The 26210-nt window shown below is 46.9% G+C and overlaps 1 protein-coding gene across 1 annotated transcript in view; it reads right to left on the reverse strand.

Annotated features, from left to right (window-relative positions):
* Nucleotides 1-26210, reverse strand: part of LOC137622823 (galactosylgalactosylxylosylprotein 3-beta-glucuronosyltransferase P-like) — a 71152-nt gene that overhangs the window by 25937 nt on the left and 19005 nt on the right. Inside the window, exons 3-4 of the mRNA XM_068353407.1 lie at nt 8950-9077; nt 256-377 (exon numbers count right to left, since the gene is read on the reverse strand). Coding sequence (XP_068209508.1) covers nt 256-377; nt 8950-9077 — 250 coding nt within the window. The remainder of the gene's footprint in view (nt 1-255; nt 378-8949; nt 9078-26210) is intronic.

Consider the following 26210-nt stretch of genomic DNA (forward strand, 5'->3'; position numbering starts at 1 on the left):
AGAGAGAGAGAGAGAGAGAGAGAGAGAGAGAGAGAGAGAGAGAGAGATCTTATCAGAATTCTGCTAATACAGTACAGAGTATGACGAGATATACTAGGATATGGAGAATTGAAATTTAACACACTAATGCTAAGCTTCCATGACGAACTTGGCTACAGTAAGCACAGTATGCTAGCTACAGAATAACCTTTCTGAAATGAGAATAGAAAATAGTTCACAGTCATGAAATAAAAAGAAAAGACTGATATTGCTTACCTGTTAAACACCCCTTTCCCCATCATTGGCTTCTCTTTGTATTCATCTGGCATCACAGCACACAAATGTGTGAAAGGGATACCACTTCTTACTAACAATTCCCTCACAACATCACTAGTTTTCTGTCAAAATTAAAAGTTATCATCGACATCAAGACAGATGAAATTGGAAAACAGTTCCACAACTAAAGTATTTTTTAAATATACTTTCTTGTAGAGCAAAACAAGTGAACAAGGAAGTTAATATCAGCTTGTTCATCAATATAGAGAACAACTCAGATAATACAGTTCTGTACATGATAATGGAGAAAAGGACCCCTACCATAATTTCAATCTATATACTGTATACTGTATAACAATCTTTTGGGATTATTTAGTATATTTTCAGTCATATGTAAAAACGACCATAGGAAGGTGATGTGATTTATTAAATTTAGGGAAGCCATTCAGCAGAGAGATATAAAGGAAGAGGAATCTAGCAGATGGACAGTAAGTCAAAATAAATAGAAAAGAAAAATGGAAGAAAGTTGATGGGAATTGAGGTAATGTAGAAAACTTGATAGTGGAAACTGTATATCCAAGGGCAAAGGGATGTTGCAAAGATAATTTACTAATGGCTTCAATCACATGAAAATATTTCCATCCCTCCAGAAAAAACATGGTAAACTTAATTTAAAACATTTTTTTTTCAAAGCTCCTTGTTACTATATAATGCACAATGCCACTCTACTGACAGCAGATCCTCCTTCGCATTTTACATGATGGTATTGAGCAGTACTTCTAAGCACACAATGGCAACTACAGTAGATTCATCATCCGCCATTTGAAATCCTTCCAGCAGCAAACAACATTTTCTGGGGCGGCCTGTGACGGCAGGTGAAAAGGTCCTTCTTTACACTTTTCTAATATAAATCTTCCAAATATACTAGAGAAAGATAAAAGTATGGAATGCAGAGGTTACTACCCTCGCGCGATCACCTTGTGGGTGTCGTGTCTACAACAAGGGCGTGTGAAAACCACTATTCACAGGCTGTCTTCCATTTAGATAATCCCTTCATCAATGGGGAGGGCCGTGACAGGCCCTAGAGAACACAGTTGGACTACCCCACCGACACCTACCACGCGCGCCCTCCAGGACATCCTTCTGTTTTGGACTTGCCCGCAAAGTCGATAAGTGTTTTGCTCAGTGTTTTTCGCAATTGATTGTCGTTAATTCAACATGACTGACGTTGCTACTTCACCTTTACCAATGTTAAGTACCATAGTTTGTTTTGACAGTTTATTTCAGTATCGGGCATTTGTTCTTTTTCCAGTATTGTGGATTTTAGTTTTGGAAGCGGTTGGCCTGCCTCGGTATCGGCAGCCATTTTGAGTATTGTTCGCTTCGGTAGTTTTTCAAGTTAATTTTGCCCATCCGGTACTCTGTCATCTAGGTTATATCACTTACGTTTTATGACCAATTTTATTATCATTATTTATTATTGGTTTTTACTATGGTATTTATTTGCTAGCAAGTCCAATTTGGACCTACGAAGAATAGCGATTTAGTCTTTGTTATAGTTATGTACACGCCTCAGGAAGGTGCTCGTTTTAGACTACAGTATATCTTTATGTTTATTTGTTACGTTGTCGTTATTCTTCGTTCTTGGTTATTACAATTACTAAGAAAAAAGCAATCAAATTTATTATTTTTCTTATATTATTGTGTGATGTTAGTTTTTTATTATGTAACCTTGAGAGCGTGAGCATAGAGTGCTCGTTTTCTGTTTCTACAGTTACGAGTTACCCCTTCTCTCGTTTTCTTTATTAAGCTCGAGTAAGGGAGGTGGATTTCCCGTTTTCCGTTTTATACGATCACGAGTTATTCCTGCCTCCTCTTATTCTCCGAGTTGATGATATTACGTTTAATGATATTCACGTTTTATTGTTGTGGTTACTGTTAATATAGCTAGCACTATTAATAGGTTACGTTAGTGTATGAGTCATTAGTTGGGGTCGCTTTATGCCGACACCCTTAGCTCCGCCTTGAGTTATACTCCGCTATATTGGATACTCATTGGGTGAGAACTAGTCAGATATTTGGAGTACAACGGTGAAATCCGGCACTCAGACTCCGGCTGCGGCCTTTTGCACACGAACCTTTGTCATGATTGATCACAATTACATTATTACGGTCCCTTTTTTCATTGAATCTCCGGCTTCACTGGAGATAACACAGACATTCAGTATTAAGGAATGTTATCGTACCGCTGAGGGTCACGATTTCACGATGACGGACCTTTGTCACCGGATCTCCGGTACAAACAGAGATCAATCAGACGATCAGAACCGGAGTTAACAATTTGATAACGATGAAGTTTATAGTTTCATGTTACGTGGTTACTGGTTATTAATATATTTTCTTAATATATTAATTGGTTAGCTAATATTTACTCACACATAATTAAAATTAATTGTTTCTGTGGATTCATATGTCACTGACCAGAGTCTCAAGGAACATCCAGACTTATGTCTTCTTTCTTTTACAGAAAGTCCGCTGCGCTGCCAAGGGCTGCTCCGCTGCCTTTACTGATCCCATGGGCCATGATCTATGCCGGTCCCATGCACATTGCGCCATATCCTTCTCTCGGGAACCGGGGCAAGCCCCCTACATGGTATGGTTCCCGGAGTCATGCATGCTCTGCTATGAGCTGTCATCCCTACTCCTGAGCGAGGAGGTAAGTTGGTTCTAGTTTGTTCCTGTTAATATCCTTTGCGAGGAATTAGTTGGTCTTTATATATTTACATCGATTATTGCTTCATCATTAATCCCCTCTCCTCTTTCAGGCTGATGATGAATCTCTCCGGGAGGCAAGAGCTACTCTCCGTCCTTGGGTGTCAGGTTTTGGGAGGAATGCGCTGTCTGGCGCACCCTATCTTCTTGATGGAGACATGGCTTCTCGCCTATTCCCGGGCTCTACTACTGCAGCAGTTCCACCGGAGACAGTGGCCCCGTTAATTGAGGCGGTTATAGCAACCATTCTAACGGAGGAAGAGGTTTTATTGACGGAGGACGCGTCCTTTCTAGATCTGGACAACGAACCCATGGATGAGCAGGTAGGTGGTGATAAGTTGGTGGACCCCCTTTCACCCAGCACTCCCTCTACTGCTTCCTTTCACAGCTTTGATAAACCTACGGCTTCTCCTCGAGGTCCCTCCGTTCCTGTACGACCCAAGGTGAAGCCACTACGTACCTTTAAGCCTTCAGCTTTGCCATTATCAGTGTCACCGGTCCCGGGACCCTCAAAGGATCCTGATGTTCATATTACTGTACCTAAAACAGTGACTCCTAAAAAGACGAAGTCCGCTAAGTCCAGGGCTTCGTCAGTGGATCGGGCTCGGGAGCCCGCCTTATCCGCCACCAGGGTCAGGGATATTGTGAAAGAGCAGATACAACAGCATCTACAACAACACTCTAGGACAGACCAGGGAGCTATGACGGAGCTCAAAGATATGGTGGCGAATCTGATCCGTTCCGGAACTCAGATGCCTCCTCCTTCAGCCCCAGACGCATCGAAGTTACCCACCTTCGATAAAAACAACCCTTGGAGGTTTGCCTTACATGCTCCATATATAGATGGTGCCATAACTCTGGAGGGCATAGGCACCCGCCCTCTAGAGGACCTAGAATTTTACCCTCCGGGACTAGAATTCCCGTTCAACGGCTTCATCCGATTGAAAGAACATGCCTTGGTTAGGTTAGACAAGGTACCGAAGGAAACGGTAATATTTCCTAAAGAGCAGGCCCAAGCTCTCTGGGCCAGGACGTTGTCGGACTGGGGGTGCACTAATTCCAAGCTCACCCCACACAAAGGAGCCTACACCATATTTACAGCTTCTCCAGTTATTACCTTGCCTATTACAGATAAAGTGGCAGGTCTTACTTTTCAAGCTATCAAAGAAGGTTCTGCCATGCCGGCTCTTAAAGAGACGGACCCCACCTCCATGCTCATCCCGAGTACTGCTACTATCTGGGATGATGCCCCCTCTACTTTCACAGTAGGGAAATTAGACCCAGATTGCGCCTCTAATCTGTTTTCCGAGAAGCTTCCCAAATTACCGGAAAATCTTTTCAAGACTGAGTTTGAGGCACGGAATAGGTTAGCTAGGCCTCTCCACTCCATTACCTCCGTGGAGTCTCTAGCCTCGCTTTATCCAACTGAGACCCTGTTCCGGGTATTCACAAAGAACCTGTCTCTGTCCTTCCAAATTGACCTACACGAGTTTTGTTCGGCTCGGGTTAGTTGCAGGAAACACGTTCTATCTGAGGCCTCGATCAGGCATGAACCGAACAGACTGATAGCTTCCCCCTGCTGGGGTAAGAACCTTTTTCCTCAGGAGGAGGTGAACAAGGTTCTACAAGACGCTGCGAGAGCAAACCAAAATTTGCAAGCGAGGTGGGGCCTCACTGCCAAAAGGAGGGTTGAAGCTCAAAAGCAAACCTTCTTCAGGAAGAAACAGAGGTTTGCCCCTTACAAGACGAGCCGAGGTCACTACCATCAATCGTCTGTTACCCACTCGTCATCACAGTCTCCTGCAGCTTCGTCGACTCTACAACCGAAGCACCCTCAACAGGTGGTCTACCTCACTGCTCCCCCAGGTACCCAACCCAACCCCGTTTGGATGCCCTCACCCGCATACAACCCTAGTTACGAACCCTCAGGTCCCTTTCGTGGACACCAGAGAGGTAGCTACAGGGGTAGAGGACAGTTCCGTCAACGAGGCGGACCTAGGACAAGGGGTTCTCGAGGAGGGAAAGGACCTAGATTCACTCCCTCGCAATGATATAGTCCTGGTAGGAGGGAGACTTTACCACTTTCGAGACCATTGGACCTTCAGTCCATGGGCTCATAGCATAGTCGCCAAAGGCTTGGGCTGGAAATGGTCACAAGGTTCTCCTCCTCCACCAGTGGCCTTCTTCCAGAAACCCACTACCATACTGAGAAAATACACCACAGAGTTACTAAAGAAAAAAGCAATCAAACGGGTTCGATCGCTGAAGTTCCAAGGCCGCCTGTTCACAGTTCCGAAGAAAGGCTCGTCGGCATTGAGAGTGGTCCTGGACTTGTCAAAGCTAAATTCTTACATCCTCTGCGACAGGTTCGGGATGTTGACTATCTCTCAGGTACGGACCTTACTTCCCCGTGGGGCCGTCACCACCTCTATTGATCTTACCGACGCCTATTATCACGTACCAATAGCTCGAAACTTCTCTCCTTACCTAGGTTTCCGTCTAGGCCGGAAAGCCTTTGCGTTCAAAGTCATGCCCTTCGGCCTCAACATTGCACCCAGGATATTCACGAAACTGGGAGAGACAGTGTTAGAACAACTCAGGAACCAAGGGATTCAGATCGTTGCTTATCTGGACGATTGGCTCATTTGGGCTCGGTCGGCCCTGGAATGCAACAGAGTTACGGAGAAAGTAATTCGTTTTCTCGCCAACCTGTGATTTCGGGTCAATCTCCGAAAATCCCGCCTACTACCATCAGACCACTTCGAATGGTTAGGCATACAGTGGGACCTTGCACAGCACAAGCTGTCTCTACCTCCCAAAAAGGTAAGAGAAATAGCTTCCAAGATCAAGAATTTTCTCAAACACAAACAGGTGTCCAGAAGAGCCTTAGAAAGAATCCTCGGCCTTATTCAATTCGCTTCGGTAACAGATCGACTATTGAAAGCCAAACTCAAAGACATCAATCGAGTTTGGAGAAAGAGAGCCACAGTACCTTTAAGAGACAAGGTCTCGAAGATCCCCTCTGTCTTGAAAATGAGACTACAGCCATGGTCCGAACTGAAGAACCTCTCCAAATCGGTTCCTCTTCAATTCCCACCCCCACAAGTGACAATTCATACAGACGCGTCTCTGAGTGGATGGGGGGGTTACTACGAACATCAGATGTTTCAGGGCTCTTGGTCACCCGCCATGAAACACTTCCATATCAATGTTCTCGAAGCCATGGCAGTGTTCTTGACCCTGAAGACACTCTCTCCTCCGAGGTCGACCCACATCAGAGTAGTGTCAGACAGCACAGCAGTAGTACACTGCATCAACAGAGGAGGATCCAAGTCGCCCAACCTGAATCAGATCCTGGTCACTATCTTCGCCTTGGCAACAGAAAAGAACTGGTTCCTGTCAGCAACTCACCTAGCGGGAGTCCAGAATGTGATAGCGGACTCACTATCCAGGACGAAACCACTGGAATCAGAATGGTCTCTGGACATAATTTCATTCCGGTGGATACTCAGACTGGTTCCGGGCCTCCAGGTAGATCTATTCGCAAATCAGATGAATCACAAACTTCCGTGTTATGTAACACCAAACATGGACCCTCAGGCTTATGCCATAGACGCATTAACCCTGGATTGGAACCATTGGAGGAAGATTTACCTATTTCCACCAGTGAATCTTCTAATGAAAGTATTGCACAAACTACGCTCCTTCCAGGGGGCAGTGGCCTTAGTAGCACCTCACTGGCCAAAGAGCAGTTGGTTTCCTCTCCTCCTCGAGTTGAAACTCCGACCCTTCCGGTTTCCATTCCCCAAACTGACCCAAGTAATCCAAACACAGACTGTGTCAGATTCCTCAAGGATAGCCAAAACCCTAACTTTGTGGACTTCATGAAGTTTGCAGCTCGTAAAGACGCAAACATTGACTCGGAAAACGTTCTCTTCATCGAAGCGGACAAAAGGGACTCGACAATTCGTCAATATGATTCGGCTGTTAAGATATTAGCAGATTTCCTAAAGAATTCAGACCATACTCGTATGACTCCGAATTTAGCCATCTCGTTTTTTAGGTTCCTATTTGACAAGGGCCTGGCAGCTAGCACTATAACCACCATCAAGTCAGCTTTGAAGAAGATCTTCCTTGTTAGGTTTAACATTAACCTGGCAGATTCCTATTTCTCATCTATTCAAAAAGCGTGTGCTAGGCTTCGACCTTTGGATCGGCCACAAAAAGTCTCTTGGTCTCTGAACAATGTCCTCAAACTTGCGTCAGACACGGACAATGAGACCTGCTCTTATATCACTTTGCTTAGGAAGACTCTTTTTCTAACAGCTATGGCCTCAGGTGCTAGAATCTCAGAACTAGCAGCTCTCTCACGTAACCTGGAAAACATAGATTTCCTCCCTACAGGCGAAGTACTGCTTTCTCCAGACATAGCTTTCCTAGCTAAAAATGAGGACCCGCAAAACAGGTGGTCCCCTTGGAAGATTATTTCTCTTCCCCAGGATCCTTCGCTGTGTCCAGTCACTACTCTCAGGACCTTTTTAGCTAGATCTGCCACCCGCTCGTCTGGCCCCTTATTTATCAGGGAACAAGGGGGTACTATGACCATTCAAGGTATCAGACAACAAATCCTCTACTTCATTAAACATGCTAACCCGGAATCATTTCCCCATGCTCATGATATACGGTCAATAGCTACCTCCATCAATTACTTCCAGAACATGGACTTTGATGACCTTAAAAAATATACGGGTTGGAAATCTCCTATGGTTTTCAAATGCCACTATCTAAAGAACTTACAGGCCCTTAAATACCCTACGGTTGCAGCGAGGAGTCTTATCTCTCCCCATTAATCTCTGATTATTTCTTTATTCCATCTCTTCTCTCCTCCCTCCTACCCACCTCTCACACCACGTCGCCACTCTCCTGGGTGGTTCGTTAGCCCTAAGTTATTTACCATGTTTAATTCCTATGATTTAACTGTTTTTGTATTTACCATTCCTTTAATGTTTAGATATGCTTAGATATGCAAGATTGATACCTTTTGCGACTGGACACTCAGGTGATTCCTTGTCTTCATAATTATTTTAGCCTTACGTCCCCTATGTCTTTGGCTAGTTTGTAATTTTATTTTTACTTACAGTATTATATTATTGGCTTACATGGTGTTTGTTTTCTCCTTATTATGTTATTATTGTATTGGGCTTGGAAGGCATTCTCTGGTACATTTTCACCGGCCGTCACAGGCCGCCCCAGAAAAGGGATTTTGACGAAGGAAAAATCTATTTCTGGGAAGAGGCCTGTGACGCCCGGTGAAACCCTTCCCGGTTGTTTAGTATGGACCCACCCCCTTTTTTCCTTGCCAAGCCATATGTTCTTGCAGAAGGATGTCCTGGAGGGGGCGCGTGGTAGGTGTCGGTGGGGTAGTCCAACTGTGTTCTCTAGGGCCTCTCACGGCCCTCCCCATTGATGAAGGGATTATCTAAATGGAAGACAGCCTGTGAATAGTGGTTTTCACACGCCCTTGTTGTAGACACGACACCCACAAGGTGATCGCGCGACGGTTGTAACCTCTGCATTCCATGCTTTTATCTTTCTCTAGTATATTTGGAAGATTTATATTAGAAAAGTGTAAAGAAGGACCTTTTCACCGGCCGTCACATGCCTCTTCCCAGAAATAGATTTTTCCTTCGTCAAAATCCCTTTTATATCTACTTTTCGTGCTTGGTTCTCATCTAAAGTTGATGAATCTATTCAAATCTCATTTTGTTTAATGATTTCTATTTCCTTATGTACACTTTCATTTAATGTTTAAATTACATAAAAAAATATGTGCTTATCGAGAGAGAGAGAGAGAGAGAGAGAGAGAGAGAGAGAGAGAGAGAGAGAGAGATGCTAACTGCTTCAGTCTTAATAGAGGCTTACCAATGCATCTTCCACAACAATCCAATGAAGATTTGGTACATGCATCAAGGTCTGTGACATCCTCGTCATGTCGGCAATTTGGGTGGTGCGCTTGTATGTTGGTGTGATGATGTATATGGGAGGCCATGCTGAAAAATCGAGGTAAAAATATAGAAAGCAATACAGGGTACGGTAATTACTGCATTACAGTATCTGATGGAATAAGAAATTTCGTACTCTATGTAACATGACAGATTCGGAAGTAATTTTTATTTTTCCTAACGATACAAACCTTAGATATTTATAGGGGTATTACTTTCGGAGAGGCTGAAAGGACGAGCTGTTAGAATTTAGCGAGGGTTAACTACCCATCCTGTCAGTTGGTGGGGGTAGGCTGGTAGCTAGCTACGCCTCTCACCCACATACCTGTGAATGTGCTTCACTTAGCTAGGAGGTAAGGACTTTGACAGGGACAGGGTTGGTGGGCAATTATGTATAAATAGCTAAGGTTTGTAACGTTAGAAAAAATACAAATTACTTTCAAATTTGTCATTTGTTCTGTAACTGAAATTCAAACCAATGCTATTTACAGGGGTGACTCACCAATTAAAAGGGTGGATGTCCCAACCAACCTGACTTTTGGCCTTACCCGGGGAACTCCCTACTGTGCAGGTTAGTTCACAAATAAGGAGACCCTAAGACCTCGCTAAACCTGCAAAGCACGGTCTGCAGCCTACGCAAGCTGTGTGTGATAAGATACTAGCAATGTGACTGTCAAGGTTAAAGTTATTCCAAGTCTTGTAGGAATAACCGAGGAGACCAAGGCATTCCCAATACCTTGCCAGGGTATGGGGACACAACAGTATTGGGACAACACTAGGTTACAGAAGGGAGCAATGGTTTACCTGCAGAGGTTTGAGGTCAGCTTGTGCAGAAGACCCACCTTCTGCTACTTGTCCAATAAGGAGCTTGAGGTAATAAACCAGCTGTTGCACATCCACCACAGGACTGATAGAGAATGTATCGAGGTTCCTGTGGGTCATGTTTTACAGGTAGTGGGCAGTGAAAGTAGTTTGGCCTTTCCACACACACGCTTACAATACCTGCGTCACAGTAGTTTGTTTTGAAGGCCAGGGACGTAGCTACGTCCCTGACATCGTGGGCTCTGGGACGATGTGATGGAAGAGGATCACGATTCAGAGCGAGGTCAATAACCCAACAAATCCATGCAGAGTTTGTGTTTTTCGTGATCCTCCACTTGTTTCTGCCCGTGCTGAAATAAACTGAGGGGACTCTGGGCCAAGCTGCTGCTGTTCTCTTGAGGTAGCACCTCAAACACATTACTGGGCATAATAACAGATGATCTAGGTGGTCGGTTACAGAGTGGGGACTCGTTATCCGGAAGGTGTCGAATCTAAGATCCGAAACTACTGGATTCTGAGTCTTGGCAACAAGCTCAGGGACAAAGTTGAAGCTTACCTCTCCCTATCCCTTTGAATGGGCGACGTCATACAAGAGACCATAAAATCTGCTAACTCGTTTGGCTGAGGCGATCTGTTGCATGGCGTAATGGTTCGTAAGGAGGTCCTTTTCGGGACTGAAGAACTCGAACCCTGTTCCATGAGGGAGGTCTCACTTGCGACTGCGGACAGGTAAGTTCCTAACTTCGTATGAGGAGGGAAAGCTCTAGTGATGAGGAAATGTCCATTCCTTTCAGTTTAAAGGTGAGACTAAAGGCTGAGCTATAGTCGTTGATCGCTGAAGCCAAAAGGCGCATTTCTTCACGCAATTACACGAGGAACTCCGCTATTGCTGGAATAGTGGCATTGAGTGGATTGAGACCCCTTCCACGACACCAACCACAGAAGATGTTCCCTTTCGCGTGGTACACTTAAGCTGATGACTTTTGCAGATGTCCAAACATCCTCTTCGTAACTTGTTGCAAAAATTCTCTGAGTGAGGAGATGCTGGATAGTCTCCAGGCGTGAAGACGTAGCGAAGCTACTGCCTTGTGGTAAATGTTGAGATGTGGTTGTCTGAGTAGATTGTGTCGTGAAGGAAGTTCTTTTGGCAGCTCCGTCAGGAGCAGCAGAAGGTCAGGGAACCATTCTGCATGATGCCATAACAGAGCTATAAAGGTCATCGAAAGATTGACTGATGTTCTAGTCTTGTTGAGTACTGTACTCTTATCATCAGACAGAACGGTGGGAATGCGTAAACTTTGATGTCGTCCTACCGTTGTTGGAACACATCTTGCCAGAGAGCCTTGGGGTCTGGGACTGGGAAGCAGTACAATGGGAGCCTGATGTTCAGGGCCGTTGTGAACAGATTCACAGTGGTGAACCACACATAGTTAAAACTTTGTTGGCTACATGATCCAAAAACCCACTATCTGCGACGCTCTGCTCAGATTGTTGGCGAGCAACATCCTATTGCCGAGACTGAAGGGAGCTGATAGTGAGACCGAGTGGACTTCAGCCCATCTCAGTATCTCTACTGTAAGATGAGATAAGGGCTGCAAAAAAAAGTACCTCTTTGCTTTTTTATGTAAGCCACTAACGTGGTGTCGTTCATCACCACCACCGAGTGACCCACCAGGAACTGGTGGAACTCTTGAAGGGCCAGATATAAGGCCTTCATCTCTAGGAGATCTATTTGAAAGTACTTTTCGGACTCTGACCAGAGGCCTGAGGTCGTGTGGTGTTGCTCATGCCTCCCCCCCCCCCTCCCCATCCTTCTTTTAATGCATTAAAAAATAGCATCAAATTGGGTGGAAGGACGAGAAGATCGACACTCTTCAGTAGATTCTTGTCTGCCAGCCACCATCCGAAGTCCGTCCTTTCCTCCGGTCCCATGGGGCTAAGTGTCTGGGGAATCAAAGGACTGATTCCAATTGGACTTCAGGCATCACTGGAGAGATCAAATCCTGAGGCAGCCGTTGGGAACTAGACGGGCCAAGGATGATAGGTGTCCGAGGAGACATAGCCACTTCTGGGCTGTGAGTTCTTCTCCTCTGAATAAGGGTCTTGCGACTTTCCTCAGCCTCGATATCCTGTCGTCTGATGGGAAGGCTTTGTGTAGTTTGGTGTCTAATATCATGCCCAGGTATACCACTTTCTGAGTGGGAAGAAGGGAAGACTTCTCAAGGTTTACCATGATCCCCAGATGTTGGCAAAGCCTCAGAAGTCTGCTAGGATCAGCCAGTCATCCAGGTAATGAAGGAGATGGATGCCGAGCCTGTGTGCCCAGGATAACAATAGGGCGAACTCTCTTGTGAAGACCTGAGGTGCTGTAGAAATGCCGAAGCACAGCACCTTGAACTGGTATATTTTGTTTTCGATGTTGAATCTTAGATACTTCCTTGATAATGGATGGACTGGGATCTGGAAGTATGTGTCCTTTAGATCCAGTGTACACATGAAGTCCTGTGGTCTTTCTGACCTTGTGTGCTGTCTCCATGCTGAACGAAGCAACAACAGCTCTCCATCCGATCCAAAAGCAAAGTGAAGCACAATGACAAGTGTTTGGGTGAAAGGGGTAGCTACCCTAGCCCCACTAACTATCAGGATGAGTAGTTATCCCTCGCTAAATTCTAATGGCTCGTCCTTTCAGCTTCACCGAAAGTAATACCCCTATAAATAGCGTTGGTTTGTATTCCAGTTATGGAACAACTTATAGGTTTAATAAGACAACATTTTTAATGGAAAAAAACAAGGTAAAATGATATTTTAATTATAAAATAAATTTTTGAATATACTTACCCGGTGAATATATAATAGCTGCAACTCTGCGGCTCGACAGAAAACACACTCAAAAAACTCGCGAGCGATCGCTATGAAGGTTGCGGGTGTGCCCACCAGCGCCAACTGTCGGCCAGATACCACTCTTGTATGTAAACAAAACCTTCAATTCTTCTCGTCCCGCTGCGTCTCTATTGGGGAGGAAGGGAGGGTCATTTAATTTATATATTCACCGGGTAAGTATATTCAAAAATTTATTTTATAATTAAAATATCATTTTTAAATATTTAACTTAGCCGGTGAATATATAATAGCTGATTCACACCCAAGGAGGTGGGTAGAGACCAGAGTTAATTATGTTTACAGCGTATAAGCTAAGAGTTTTTTCATTTTGACAGTTATCAATATAACAAAACCAAAATATATAGGTACCTGGTAAGGAAGTTGACTTAGACGATTACTCTGCCTTGTAAGTCTGTCTTCCTCACGGAGCCCAGCGATCCTCTTAGGATGCTGAAAGACTCCCAGGAGCTGAAGTATCAAGGGTTGCAACCCATACAACAGGACCTCATCAAACCCCTAATCTGGGCGCTCTCAAGAAATGACTTTGACCACCCGCCAAATCAACCAGGATGCGAAAGGCTTCTTAGCCTTCCGAACAACCCATAAAACAATATTAAAAACATTTCAAGAGACAGATTAAAAGGATATTGGAATTAGGGAAGTGTAGTGGTAGAACCCTCACCCACTACTGCACTCGCTGCAACGAATGGACCCAGTGTGTAGCAGTCCTCGTAAAGAGTCTGGACATCTTTTAAGTAAAATGACGCGAACACTGACTTGCTTCTCCAAAAAGTCGCGTCCATAATACTTTGCAGAGATTTATTTTGCTTGAAGGCCACGGAGGATGCTATATCTCTAACTTCGTGCGTCTTAACCTTAAGCAAACATCGGTCTTTCTCATTCAAGTGAGAATGAGCTTCTCGTATTAAAAAAAAATCTGATAAAATATGACAAAGCATTCTTTGACATAGGCAATGAAGGTTTCTTAACTGAGCACCATAATGCCTCAGATTTCCCTCGTAATGACTTAGTACGAGCTAAATCGAACTTAAGAGCTCTAACAGGACATAATACTCTTTCCAGTTCGTTGCCTACGATCTCTGATAAGCAAGGAATATCAAAAGATTTAGGCCAAGGACGAGAAGGCAGTTCATTTTTGGCCAGGAAACCAAGTTGAAGTGAACAAGTGGCTTTTTTCTGTAGAAAAGCCGATGTTCTTACTGAAGGCATGAAGTTAATTGACCCTTTTAGCCGAAGCCAAGCACACTAGGAAAAGTGTCTTGAGGGTGAGATCCTTCAGGGAGGCTGAATGTAATGGCTCAAACCTGTCTGACATGAGGAACCTTAGGACCACGTCTAAGTTCCATCCAGGAGTTGCCAAACGACGTTCCTTAGAGGTCTCGAAAGACTTAAGGAGATCTTGGAGATCTTTATTGTTGGAAAGATCTAAGCCTCTATGTCGAAAGACCGAAGCCAACATGCTCCTGTAGCCCTTAATCGTGGGAGCTGAAAGGGAGTGAACCTTTCTCAGATGTAACCAAACAATTCTTCATCACCCAAGGGGTTACTGCACTGTAATTGTTCAGTGCCACTTTCCTCTTGGTAAGGGTAGAAGAGACTCTTTAGCTATGGTAAGCAGCTCTTCTAGGAGAAGGACACTCCAAAATCAAACCACTGTTCTCTAGTCTTGGGTAGTGCCATAGCCTCTGTACCATGGCCTTTCACTGTCTTGGGTTAGAGTTCTCTTGCTTGAGGGTACACTCGAGCACACTCTCCTATCTTATTTCTCTTCCTCTTGTTTTGTTAAAGTTTTTATAGTTTATATAGGAGATATTTATTGTTGTTACTCTTCTTAGAATATTTTATTTTCCTTTTTTCCTTTCCGCACTGAGCTATTTTCCCTGTTGGAGCCCCTGGGCTTATAGCATACTGCTTTTCCAACTAGGGTTGTAGCTTAGTAAGTAATAATAATAATAATAATAAAAAGAAAATCTGCGATTTGGGCTACAGAGGTACTGGACGAGGACACAGATGCTGACTTGCACCAGTCTCGAAAGACTTCCCACTTCGACTGGTATACTCTAATGGTAGAAGCTCTCCTAGCTCTTGCAATCGCACTGGCTGCCTCCTTCGAAAAGCCTCTAGCTCTTGAGAGTCTTTCGATAGTCTGAAGGAAGTCAGACGAAGAGCGGGGGGGCTTTGATGGACATTCTTTACGTGGGGCTGACGTAACAGATCTACCGTTAGAGGAAGACTTCTTGGAAAGTCTACCAGCCATTGAAGTAACTCGGTGCACCACTCTCTCGCGGGCCAGAGGGTAGCAACCAACGTCAACCTTGTCCCTTCGTGAGAGGCGAACTTCTGCAGTACCTTGTTGACTATCTTGAATGGTGGGAATGCATATAAGTCCAGAAAAGACCAATCCAGTAGAAACGCGTCTATGTAGATTGCTTCTGTATCTAGGACTGGAGAGCAATAGATTGGTAACCTTTTGGTCAACGAGGAGGCAAAGAGGTCTATGGTGGGTTGACCCCAAGTAGCCCAAAGACTCTTGCCCACATCATTGTGGAGGGTCCATTCCGTGGGTATCACCTGACCCCTCCGACTGAGACAGTCTGCCAAGACGTTCAAGTCCCCCTGGATGAATCTCGTCAACAGGGAGATGCCTCGAATTCTTGACCATAAGAGAAGGTCCCTTGCGATCTCGAGCAGCGTGAAGGAGTGTATGCCTCCTTGCTTGGAGATGTACGCCAAAGTTGTGGTGTTGTCTGAGTTGCCTCTACCACTAAGTTTCGAAGAAGCTTTCTAATATCATCAAGACCAAGTGGACTGCTAATAGCTCCTTGCCGTTGATGTGCATGCTCTTCTGACTTGAGGTCCACAGACCCGAGCATTCCCGACCGTCCAGGGTCGCACCCCAACCCAAATCCGACGCGTCTGAGGACAACACGTGGTTTGGGTTCTTGACTGCTAGGGATAGTCCCTCTCTCAGACTGATATTGCTGTCCCACCATTTCAGGCATGCCTTTACTGGTTCGGAGACTGGGAATGATACCGTCTCTAATGTCTTGTCCTAGTTCCAGTGAGAGGCTAGATGGAACCGGAGAGGCAGAAGGTGTAGTCTCCCTAGTGAGACAAACTGCTCCAGGGATGAGAGAGTCCCTACGAGACTGTTCCAACTCCTGACTGCATAAACATTTCGTTTCAGCATTAGTTGGACTTTGAGCAGGGCTTGACTGCGAATCTCCATCCCCAAATATAGAATAATCTGGGATGGGATCAGTTGGGACTTTTAGGTTGACCAAAAGTCCCAACTCCCTGGCCAGACTCAACGTCCAATGTAGATCCTGCAGACAGCGAAGACTGGACGATGCTCTGAGAAGCCAGTCGTCCAAGTACAGGGAGGCTCGGATCCCCGATAGATGGAGGAATTTTGCCACATTCCTCATGAGCCTCGTAAACACGAGAGGCGCAGGACTGAGGCCAAAGCAAAGGGCTCGAAACTGGTACCCCACATTCCTGTAAACAAACCTCAGAAACGGTTGGGAATCCGGGTGTATAGGAATGTGGAAGTATGGCTCCTGAAGGTCGAGAGAGACCATCCAGTCGCCTTCCATAAATGCTGTCAAGACAGCCTGGTAGACTTCATCGTGAAGTTTGTCTTGACAATGAACACATTGAGCGCACTTGCCTCTTACGTACTCCTGCAGTGAACATGGCTGCCAAATCATGGAGCCATCCCTGAGGGACTTGTTCCTGCAGAGAACGTGGCTGTCAGATTATTGGAGCCATCCCTGAAAGCCTTGTTTATGCATGACATAATTGTACAGCAAAACTTCAAAGGCTCGAAAATAGCTGTGAAGTCGACCTGTAAAATCTTGGAGCGTCTCATGGCCAGGCGCCAGGGAGAGTCTATGAGGTTTGAGAAGTCTATCTGGGCAGAGGCAGGAACTCCCAAGCCGAGAACTTCTCTCGTGTCATATCAGACTCTCGCTCTATAAGCCAGTTTAAAAGAAGGGAAAGCAAAGGCTGTCTCCCCCAAACTCCTCCTGGTGATAAACCAGTCGCCTAGCAAACGTAAAGCTCTCTTAGAAGACCGAGAGAGCACTGGCTTATAAAACAACGGCTTCGAAGTAGCTAGGCCTAGTGTAAGCTCTGACGTTTAGGCGAACGAGGAGCAGCAGTTACAAAAAGATCCGGACAAAGATCCTTAAAAATCAGCATGATTTATTTAAAGTCCATAGAGGGCTAAGCAGCTTTAGGCTCCTCTCCGTCTGACAGAGTCCTCAAGGGAATATCAGTAGGAGGGGGAACAGCAACTTCCTCATCTGAAGGAACCTTGTCCGACAATAGCCGAGTCTCAAGCAAGGGAGAGACCTACCGTGGTGGCAATGCTTTACAAGCAGAGTCCACACGCACTGGTGCATTAGTAGCGGACCAAGACGCAACGTCATGTAACTGCTTGACAGTCTGTGAACTGTCAACAACAACAGGTGCGTGAGACCAGGACGCAACGTCATGTAACTGCTTGACAGTCTGTGAACTGTCAACAACAACAGGTGCGTGAGGACGCACAGCGTCCACTCGAGACTGCTTTGACCGCCTAGACTGAGCAGTCAAAACAACTCTAGAATGCGGAGGTTGACGCTCAGCGTCAAAACAAGTCAACTCCGATTGTTGGCGAACGTCCTGAACGTCAACAGGAGCATCAGCAAGTGGCCTAACGTCCAAAAGTGGCTGAAAATCCACACGAGACCGCATCGAGTGTGGTTTTAAACAACCTGACTGACGTGACTTGGCTACGCCAACGTCAACAGGACGCACAAAGGAACGTTAGGGTGGCTGAAGGCCAGGATCTCGATGAGATAAACGGCTAGGCTCAACGGACTTATCGGCAGAATAGTCTTCCATAAGGGAGGCAAGCTTATTCTGCATGTCTTGCCGTACAACCCATTTAGGATCAACGGGAATGGTTGCGGTAAGAGACGAGGGTAACGTCTGTGACCGCAAAACCTTGCCTACAAAAAGACTCTCGGAGTCTGTGTTACGGTTTTGTTAGGCGGCGAGCAGTCTTCCGATGACTGCATAGGGTCAGAGCTGTCCTAAAAGTTAAAACCAGGACGCTGGACCTGTCCTGAAAGGACTGACTTTTGCTTAAAGGGCCTCGAAACCTTGTTCCACGGTTTCTTATGCGAAAAGCCTTCGGATGACGAGGAGAAAATCGTCTCTCTCGCCTTATGGTAGGGGTGATCTTGGTAAGATACACCTGATACCATAGAGGGAACGTCTGTTCGCTGATCAAGGCCTCTCGAACCCATAAGTCGTACGACATTACTTCTCCCCTGGGCTTGGGAGCTTGCAAGAGGTCCCGGACTAGGCGAACGACAGGCACGAACAGACGAACCCTCGGTCGCAACACTGATAACACTTTGCGCAATATCACTTTATCACTACGATTTTCTGTTTTGCACTTATTTCACTGAAATCGAATTTTTAACAATTCATATTAGGTATGAATAAAACTGATTTCTACCTGAAGCACGCAATTCTACCCTCATCAAAAGGTTGTAATTGCGAAATCAGTCGTATAATGTAAGCACATTAATACCAGCAAAAAACAGTAAACATATTTTAAGATAAAAAAATCAGTGGCTGGGGAAGAGACTAAACACTAGTTCATTCAAAACTACGTTTTCAATCTCTCACCGTACAGTGCCTTGGGACGAGAATAAAAACTAAAAACGTTTTATCCTTTCTCCCCGTACAGAGACTAGGGACGAGAGTAACTCGAGAACAACGTTACTCGCTTGGGACGAGATAAAGATCGGAACGTTCTCTCTCCTCTCTCTCTCTCCGTCTCTATCTCTCTCTCTCTCTCTTGATTTCGCACCGAAGAGAAGAGCCCATTTACCTTTCGTCAATAAACAGGTTATTTGACCAAAGGAAAAAACTGAAAGGTTTTTCAATTAAAAGTTCCTTTAAAATAGTCTTTAAAACATTTAAGCTTTGAAAGAAAAAAGAACAAAACGACAGAATCGATTTACTCTTTCTGCAAAGTGAAACCGTGATACTCTCTCTCTCTATCGTAACGATAGAGCGCAAACTGCGTAGCATAAATAAACTAAACGTTAGTTCATCTTTGAAACAGTACGAAGACTATTCAAAGAAAAAAACTATCATAAAATATTTACTAAAAATATTTCATTTAATAAGTTTTAAATCATTAGCTCTGTAAAAGTTATTTACGATTGAAAAGGGCTCAACGTTGTTTAACTTCGGTTTCCAAGTTAAAACCGCCTACTCTCAGGAAAGGTCGCATATAAACAAATCATTAAAATTTATTTTGATGTTTATTATAAATGGAAAGCTAATCGAAGAGGCCTAATAAAGGCGGTTGAGATATAAAATATATAGAGGAAAATCTATAATTAATTTATAACGTGATAAGATAATTGCTAAAAGCCTAAAACACACTTCCGTCTAAGGGAAGGGTCGGCCATTTAAAAGTCAAAGAAAGTCCATACTCTCTCTCGTCATCAAAAATTAAATCTATCCAAAAACGATTTCAAGATTTAAGATGAAGATAAAACACCTGCACTGCGAAAGCTCAAACCAAAATGAAGTACTTCACCAAATATGTTGAGAAAACTCCAGGTTCTACAGCGAGTATTGATACGTCTTGTCGTCAACGTCGACAGAGAAGAATTGAAGGTTTTGTTTACATACAAGAGTGGTATCTGGCCGACAGTTGGCGCTGGTGGGCACACCCGCAACCTTCATAGCAATCGCTCGCGAGTTTTTTGAGTGTGTTTTCTGTCGAGCCGCAGAGTTGCAGCTATTATATATTCACCGGCTAAGTTAAATATTTAAAATATTGTGGTGTGCTTTCAACGAATTTGACCTTTATTTCGGTCGCAAATACTGTAAGCCGTTCTCCCATTATCCCACTCCCTTCCCAACAGACCCAGGTGAGAACCGGGGGCTTTAAGTGGGGGAAAATGGGGAAAAAACGTGATTATTTATGACTGAAATAAATGTAAAATCCATTGCAAACACATTATTAACTTTTGAAAAAAAGATGTCTGTATGGAAAGTTTTTCCTAAACAAACATGCCAAATTCGCAGATCATTTGTATTTTTCCTAACTATACAAACCTTAGCTATTTAATTTGGGTATTACTTTCGGCGTAGCTGAAATGACGAGCCATTAAAATTTTAATGCGGGTTTACTAACCCCTCGCTAGTTAGCGAGGGGGTAGGGAGGGGTAGCTTGCTACCCCTCCTCCCCTCACACACCTGTAATTAGCTCCCTTTGCTTAGAGGTAGGGCTTCACGGGGGACAGGGCTAGCGGGCAAGTTCGATTAAATAGCTAAGGTATGTATACTGTAGTTAGGAAAAATACAAATTATCTACGAATTTGTCATTTGTTCCGTAACTGAAATACAAACCACGCTATTTAATATGGGTGACTCAACCCTTAGGTAGGGTGGTAAGTCTCAGCCGTTACTGGCTTTTAGCTTTTTGCCCGGGGACTCAGTATCTGAGTGTGTTAGTACTCAAAAATAAGGAGTCCCTGCACCTCGCAAGTGCCTTGCTCTGCAAGGACCGCGGCCTACGTAAGCTTGTGTGTGAAGGAATGAAGTGTGACTCGTCCTAGAAAGTTGACCTGAAGTCCTTTAGATGAAATTCTAGGATAGGACGTTCCCAATACCACCTCCTAAGGGTATGGGGATGTGACAGTATTATCTTAATACTAGGAACACAAGGAAACATGAATTACCTGCAGTGGTTTGAGGTCAGCTGTGCGAGAACCCAGGATGCTGCTTTCCCCAAGAGAGGGAAGAATGAAGAAAAGAATAAGGGCCAGGCATACCTTTTCATTCATGCAGACTAAAACTGGGTAACAATGCCCTCAACCTTCTGCTACTTGTCCATTAAGGAGACTGAGGTTTAAACCAGCTGTTGTGCAGCCACCACAGGGTCGATAGAAAATGTATCGAGCCTCCTGTGAGTCACGGCTTGCAGGTAGTGGGCTGTGAAGGTCGTCTGACGCTTCCAAACCCCTGCTTGTAAAACCTGTGTCACTGAGTAGTTCTTCTTGAAGCCCAGGGACGTAGCGATGCCCCTGACATCGTGTGCTCTAGGGCGACATGACGGAGGAGGGTCGGGATTCAGGGAATGATAGATAACCCTGCGAATCCACGCTGAGATAGTATTCGTAGTGACCCTCCTCTTCGTCCTTCCGGTGCTCACAAACAATGCCTGCACCCGAGGACGAATTGCAGCTGTTCTCTTAAGATAGAGCCTCAGACTCCTCACTGGGCACAGTAGGAGATGGTCTGGGTCATCTGATACAGAATGAAGACTCGAAATCCGGAAAGTGTCGAACCGAGAATCCGGCACTCCTGGATTTTGAGTCTTAGCAACAAACTCAGGGACGAATCTGAACGTTACCTCCCCCCATCCCCTTGAATGGGCGATGTCATACGAGCGACCATGAAGTTCGCCGACTCCCAAAGCAAGTAGGAACACCGTCTTCCAAGTCAGGTGGCGATCAGAGGCCTGGCGTACTGGTTCGAAGGGAGGTCTCTTAAGAGACCTGAGAACTTGAACCACGTTCCATGGAGGAGGTCTCACTTCCGACTGAGGGCAGGTAAGTTCATAGCTTCGTATGAGTAAAGAAAGTTCCAGCGAAGAGGAAATGTCCATTCCTTTGAGCCTGAAGGCAAGACTTAAGGCTGAGCGATAGCCTTTTGCTGCAGAGACCGAAAGGCGCATTTCTTCCCACAAATACACGAGAAACTCCTCTATTGCTGGAATAGTGGCATCGAGTGGAGAGATACCCCTTCCACGACACCAACCACAGAAGACTCTCCACTTCGCCTGGTAGACCCCTGCGGATGACTTTCGCAGGTGTCGAGACATCCTTTCAGCAACTTGTTGCGAAAAGCCTCTCTCTGTGAGGAGATGCTGGATAGTCTGCAGGCGTGAAGCCGCAGCGAAGCTACTGCTTTGTGAAAGATGTTGGCGTGTGGTTGTTTGAGTAGCTCGTGTCGTGGAGGAAGTTCTCTTGGGAGTTCCGTCAGGAGCTGCAGAAGGTCCAGCAAACCACTCTGCGTGATGCCATAGCGGAGCTATCAAGGTCCTTGAAAGGTTGACAGATATTCTGGTCTTGTTAAGTACCCTCCTCATCAGACAGAACGGGGGGAAAGGCGTATACGTCGATGTTGTCCCACCATTGTTGGAAAGCATCTTGCCAGAAAGCCTTGGGGTCCGGGACTGGGGAGCAGTAAAGCGGAAGCTTGAAATTCAAAGCTGTCGCGAACAGATCCACCGTCGGGAACCCCACAAATTCAGGACTTTGTTGGCTACTACATGATCCAAAGACCACTCGGAACTCACTATCTGGGATGCCCTGCTCAGACTGTCGGCGAGCACATTCCTCTTGCCTGGAATGAAACGAGCTGATAGTGGAATCGAGTGGACTTCGGACCATCTCAGTATCTCTACTGCCAGATGGGATAGCTACTCTGAAAAGGTACCTCCCTGCTTGTTGATGTAAGCCACTACCGTGGTGTTGTCGCTCATCACCACCACAGAGTGACCCGCTAGGTACTGTTGGAACTGTTGAAGTGCCAGGAATATGGCCTTTATTTCTAGAAGATTTATGTGGAGGTACTTTTCTGATTCTGACCACAGGCCTGAGGTCCTGTGGTTCAGAACATGGACCCCCACCCTTTCTTTGAGGCGTCCGAAAACAGCATCAAATCCGGGGGGAGGACGAGAAGATCCACTCCCTTTCGGAGGTTCTCGTCTGTCACCCACCACTGAAGGTTCGTCCGTTCCGCAGGACCCATAGGGACCATGACGTCCGGGGAATCGTGTCCTTGATTCCACCGAGACTTGAGTCGCCCTTGCAGGGATCTCATCCTGAGGTGCCTGTTTGGAACTAGACGGGCCAGTGAAGAAAGGTGACTGAAGAGACGTAACCACGATTGGGCTGGGAGTTCTTCTCGTCTGAGGAAAGGATATGCGACCCTCCTCAGCCTTGCTATCCTGTCGTCTGATGGGAAGGCTTTGTGGAGATTGGTGTCCAATATCATGCCTAGATATATCAGTCGCTGAGTTGGAAGCAGAGAAGACTTCTCGAGATTTACCATGATCCATAGATCTTGGCAAAGTCCGAAGCTTGTCTCGGTGTCGAAGAAGGGTAGACTCCGAGTCTGCCAGGATCAGCCAGTCGTCCAGATAACGAGGAGACGGATGCCGATCCTGTGTGCCCATGAAGAAATCAGGGTGAACACTGGTAAATACCTGAGGTGTTGTGGAGAGACCGAAACACAGCACCTTGAACTGGTAGATCTTGTTGTCTAGGCTGAATCTTAAGTACTTCCTTGAAGACGGATGGACTGGGATCTGGAAGTACGCGTCCTTCAGGTCCAGTGAACACATGAAGTCTTGTGGTGTCACTGCAAGTCTGACCGTGTCTGCCGTCTCCATGCTGAACGGGGTTTGTTTGACAAACCTGTTCAGAGCTGAGAGGTCGATGACCGGTCTCCAGCCTCCAGACGCCTTCCTTACAAGAACGAGTCGACTGAAGAAGCCTGGGGAACCGTCGACGACCTCCTGGAGAGCGTCCTTCTTTAACATGGTCTCGACTTCTGCCCATAGGGCTTGGCCCCTTGCCGATCCCATGGCCAAGGAGCTCAACGACACTGGATCCGCTGTCAGGGGAGGTAGAGATGTGAACGGGACGCGATATCCCTGACTGATTACGGAAATCGTCCAGGAATCGGCCCGAGTTGCTGCCACCTGATTGCGCAACTTTGTAGGCATCCCCCCACTGGTGGACATGCAGGGGGATTACCAATCCTAGCGTTTGAGGCCTCGGCCACTCCCTCTAGGATTTTTCCCTCCCCTGGAGGACTTTTTGCCTTTCTTGTCTTTGACAGGAAAGGGCTTCGACACCGTTACCTTTGCTGCCACTGCCGGTTTCGTCGTCTTGGACGGGCGAGGTTGTTGAGGTGCTGGAGGTTTATAGGGCTTTGATGTAAGAGCCCTATGTAGGAGAGAGTCCTGATTGGACTTCCTCCACCTCTCAGCTGCCTGTTCCACGTCTTTAGGCTCAAACTGATTCTTCCCCAAAAGGGAAGAATATCTGAGCCTGCTGACCTCGTCGGCTGGGACCTTCGTGTGGAACCTCTGCCATCACATCACGTCGTTTCAGGATGGAATTGGCCCACAAGTTCGAGACTTGGTGGGCCAAAAACTCAATGGTGTGGTTGCCCGAAAGGAGGAAGGTCTCCAGGGACTTCCTGGTGCTCTCCTTAGACAGGTCCTCGGATCGCAACAGGATGCCAAGAGACCCCAGCCAGACGTCCAGCCACGAAGTAGCCTACATGGCACACTTCGCAACCTTCTCCTGACTTAGAATCTCTGTCGCCGAGAAAGACACTTGCCGGCTAGAGAGCCTCTCTAGAGGGACTCCCTTGGTGAGCTCTTCCACCGAATGGTGCAAGGGGAGAGCTAGGCAAGACTCCTCCATGATCTCAAAGTACCTCCTCTGGAGGATATGAGGAGGAGGGAGGAGCTTGTTGCCAGCAGTGGAACGGCTGGAGGAGGCGAGTTCGGAGAGCTGGCCCTCAACCTTATTCCTGGCACTCTTCACCCCTTGGGACCAGGGCAAAGCCGCACTGGCCTTAGCGGGTTTCTGAGTACCAAAAACTTGGTCCAGGACCGTGTCCTTGCCCTCTCGAGGACGAATCTCGGGGTCCGGGTACCCGTTGAGATGCCTCATCAGGGTCAAAACCTCCCAAAAGGCATGCTCTGACTCCTGTGGCTCCCCTCCTGGAGAACTGGCAGCAAAGTCTCCCGTCCCCAAAGGCTCTTCTTGGGGGGACACGTGGACGTTCTCCGCGGGTCTTGTTGGCTCTGGTCGAATCCTTGAGGAAGACTTGGGGATGGTTTTGGAGTCCTTAGGCTCCCTCCTGGGAGGAATACAGGACTCCAACAACGACGTCTGTGGGCTCTTCTCCACCCCAACCCGGGACGATTCTCCTGCACGAGGTGGGGTTTCTCCCATTGGTGCGATAGGAGAACATCTCACCTCGGTCGACTCCCCTGAGGATGGAAAATCCTCGTCCACAGGAGAGAGAGAGAAAGACTGGGGGGGAAAGAGCCTCCCTCAAGGAGTTCCGAGGAGCCAGCTTGGCCCTGGGAGAAGTTACCACGATCTCTACTCCTCTCTTCCTCTTCAGTGGGGTCGGAGCTGCCATTGATTTGAGGCCCAGAGAAGGCAGGTTAGAAAGCCTGCATGACGGCTCTGACAAGGGGCCCAAACCATGGCTGCTTACTCCCTCTGAAGGGAAGGGGATCAGGCGATCCTTCGGAGTAGAAACAACTGGGCCTGCCTGAAAAGAAAGAGAAGGAGGAGGTTGGTTCCTGGACCTATCCGGAGTATTCCCCTCCTCCTGCGGGAACGCTGATCTGCGCTTGCAGGGGGGGGGGGGGACGTGAAGATGACGACGACCTGGACACTCTCGTTCTTGTAGCTTCGCGCGGGGGCTCGCGCTGTGAATCCCGATGGGAATCGCGCTGGCGCGATGGGATTTTCCCTGGTTCGCGCGCGGGCGCGTGGAGATGATGGCAAGGGCGCGCGTGCGAGCGCTGGCGAGCGATGGCGCGCAGGCGAGGGGGCGCGTGGGCAATCTGCGACGAGTGGTCGCGTTGACACACTGGCGAGCGATGGCGTGCAGGTGATGGAGCGTGCTGGCGCGCAGGTGATCGGTGGCGCGCAGGTACGCGATCTGGCGACAGCAGAGGAGGCGTCGAAGGGTGTGCAAGCGCTTGCGCTCGCGGAGGTAATAGCTCGTGTGGGCGTGGGCGCGCAGGAACTCGCTGAGCTCTAGAAGTAGTGTGCACACGCGCAGGGGAAATACCCCTAGCACGTGGGCGCGCAGGAGGACGCACCGCAGGAGCTGTGACAGGTGCGCGTGATGGAGACTGCGCGCGATGGCACATGGGCGAGGGCTGACGAGCAGGCGAGGTCCAAAGGGGCGTAGAAGAACGCTGACGGGAAGGAGAAGAAAGATTCTCCCCTTCTGCGCCCAGATCCGAAGATCGTGGGCATGCAGGCGCACGTTGGGGCGCAGGCGAACGCTGGCGCGTAGGTGAAGAGCGCTGGCGAGCAGGAGATCGTGGGCGCGCGTGGCGTGCATCAGGATGAGGGCGCGCAGATGTGCGCTGGCGAGGAGAAGATCGCTGGCGTACAGGGCGAGCGCTGGCGCGTAGTCTCAGCCACAAGAGATCGCTGGCGCATTGTCCCTGGAGCAGTTGGTTTCTGAAGAGCAGTCTCAGGAACAGCAAGAGAGCGCTTGCGCGCCATAGCACGTGGGCGTGCAGGAGAGCGTTGGCGCGCAGGGGATACCTGGCGCTTAAGGGACTTACTGTACTCACAATGTGAGAAAGCCCCTTTTGCC

The sequence above is a fragment of the Palaemon carinicauda genome, chromosome 2, assembly GCF_036898095.1.
Source record: "Palaemon carinicauda isolate YSFRI2023 chromosome 2, ASM3689809v2, whole genome shotgun sequence".
NCBI lineage: Eukaryota > Metazoa > Arthropoda > Malacostraca > Decapoda > Palaemonidae > Palaemon > Palaemon carinicauda.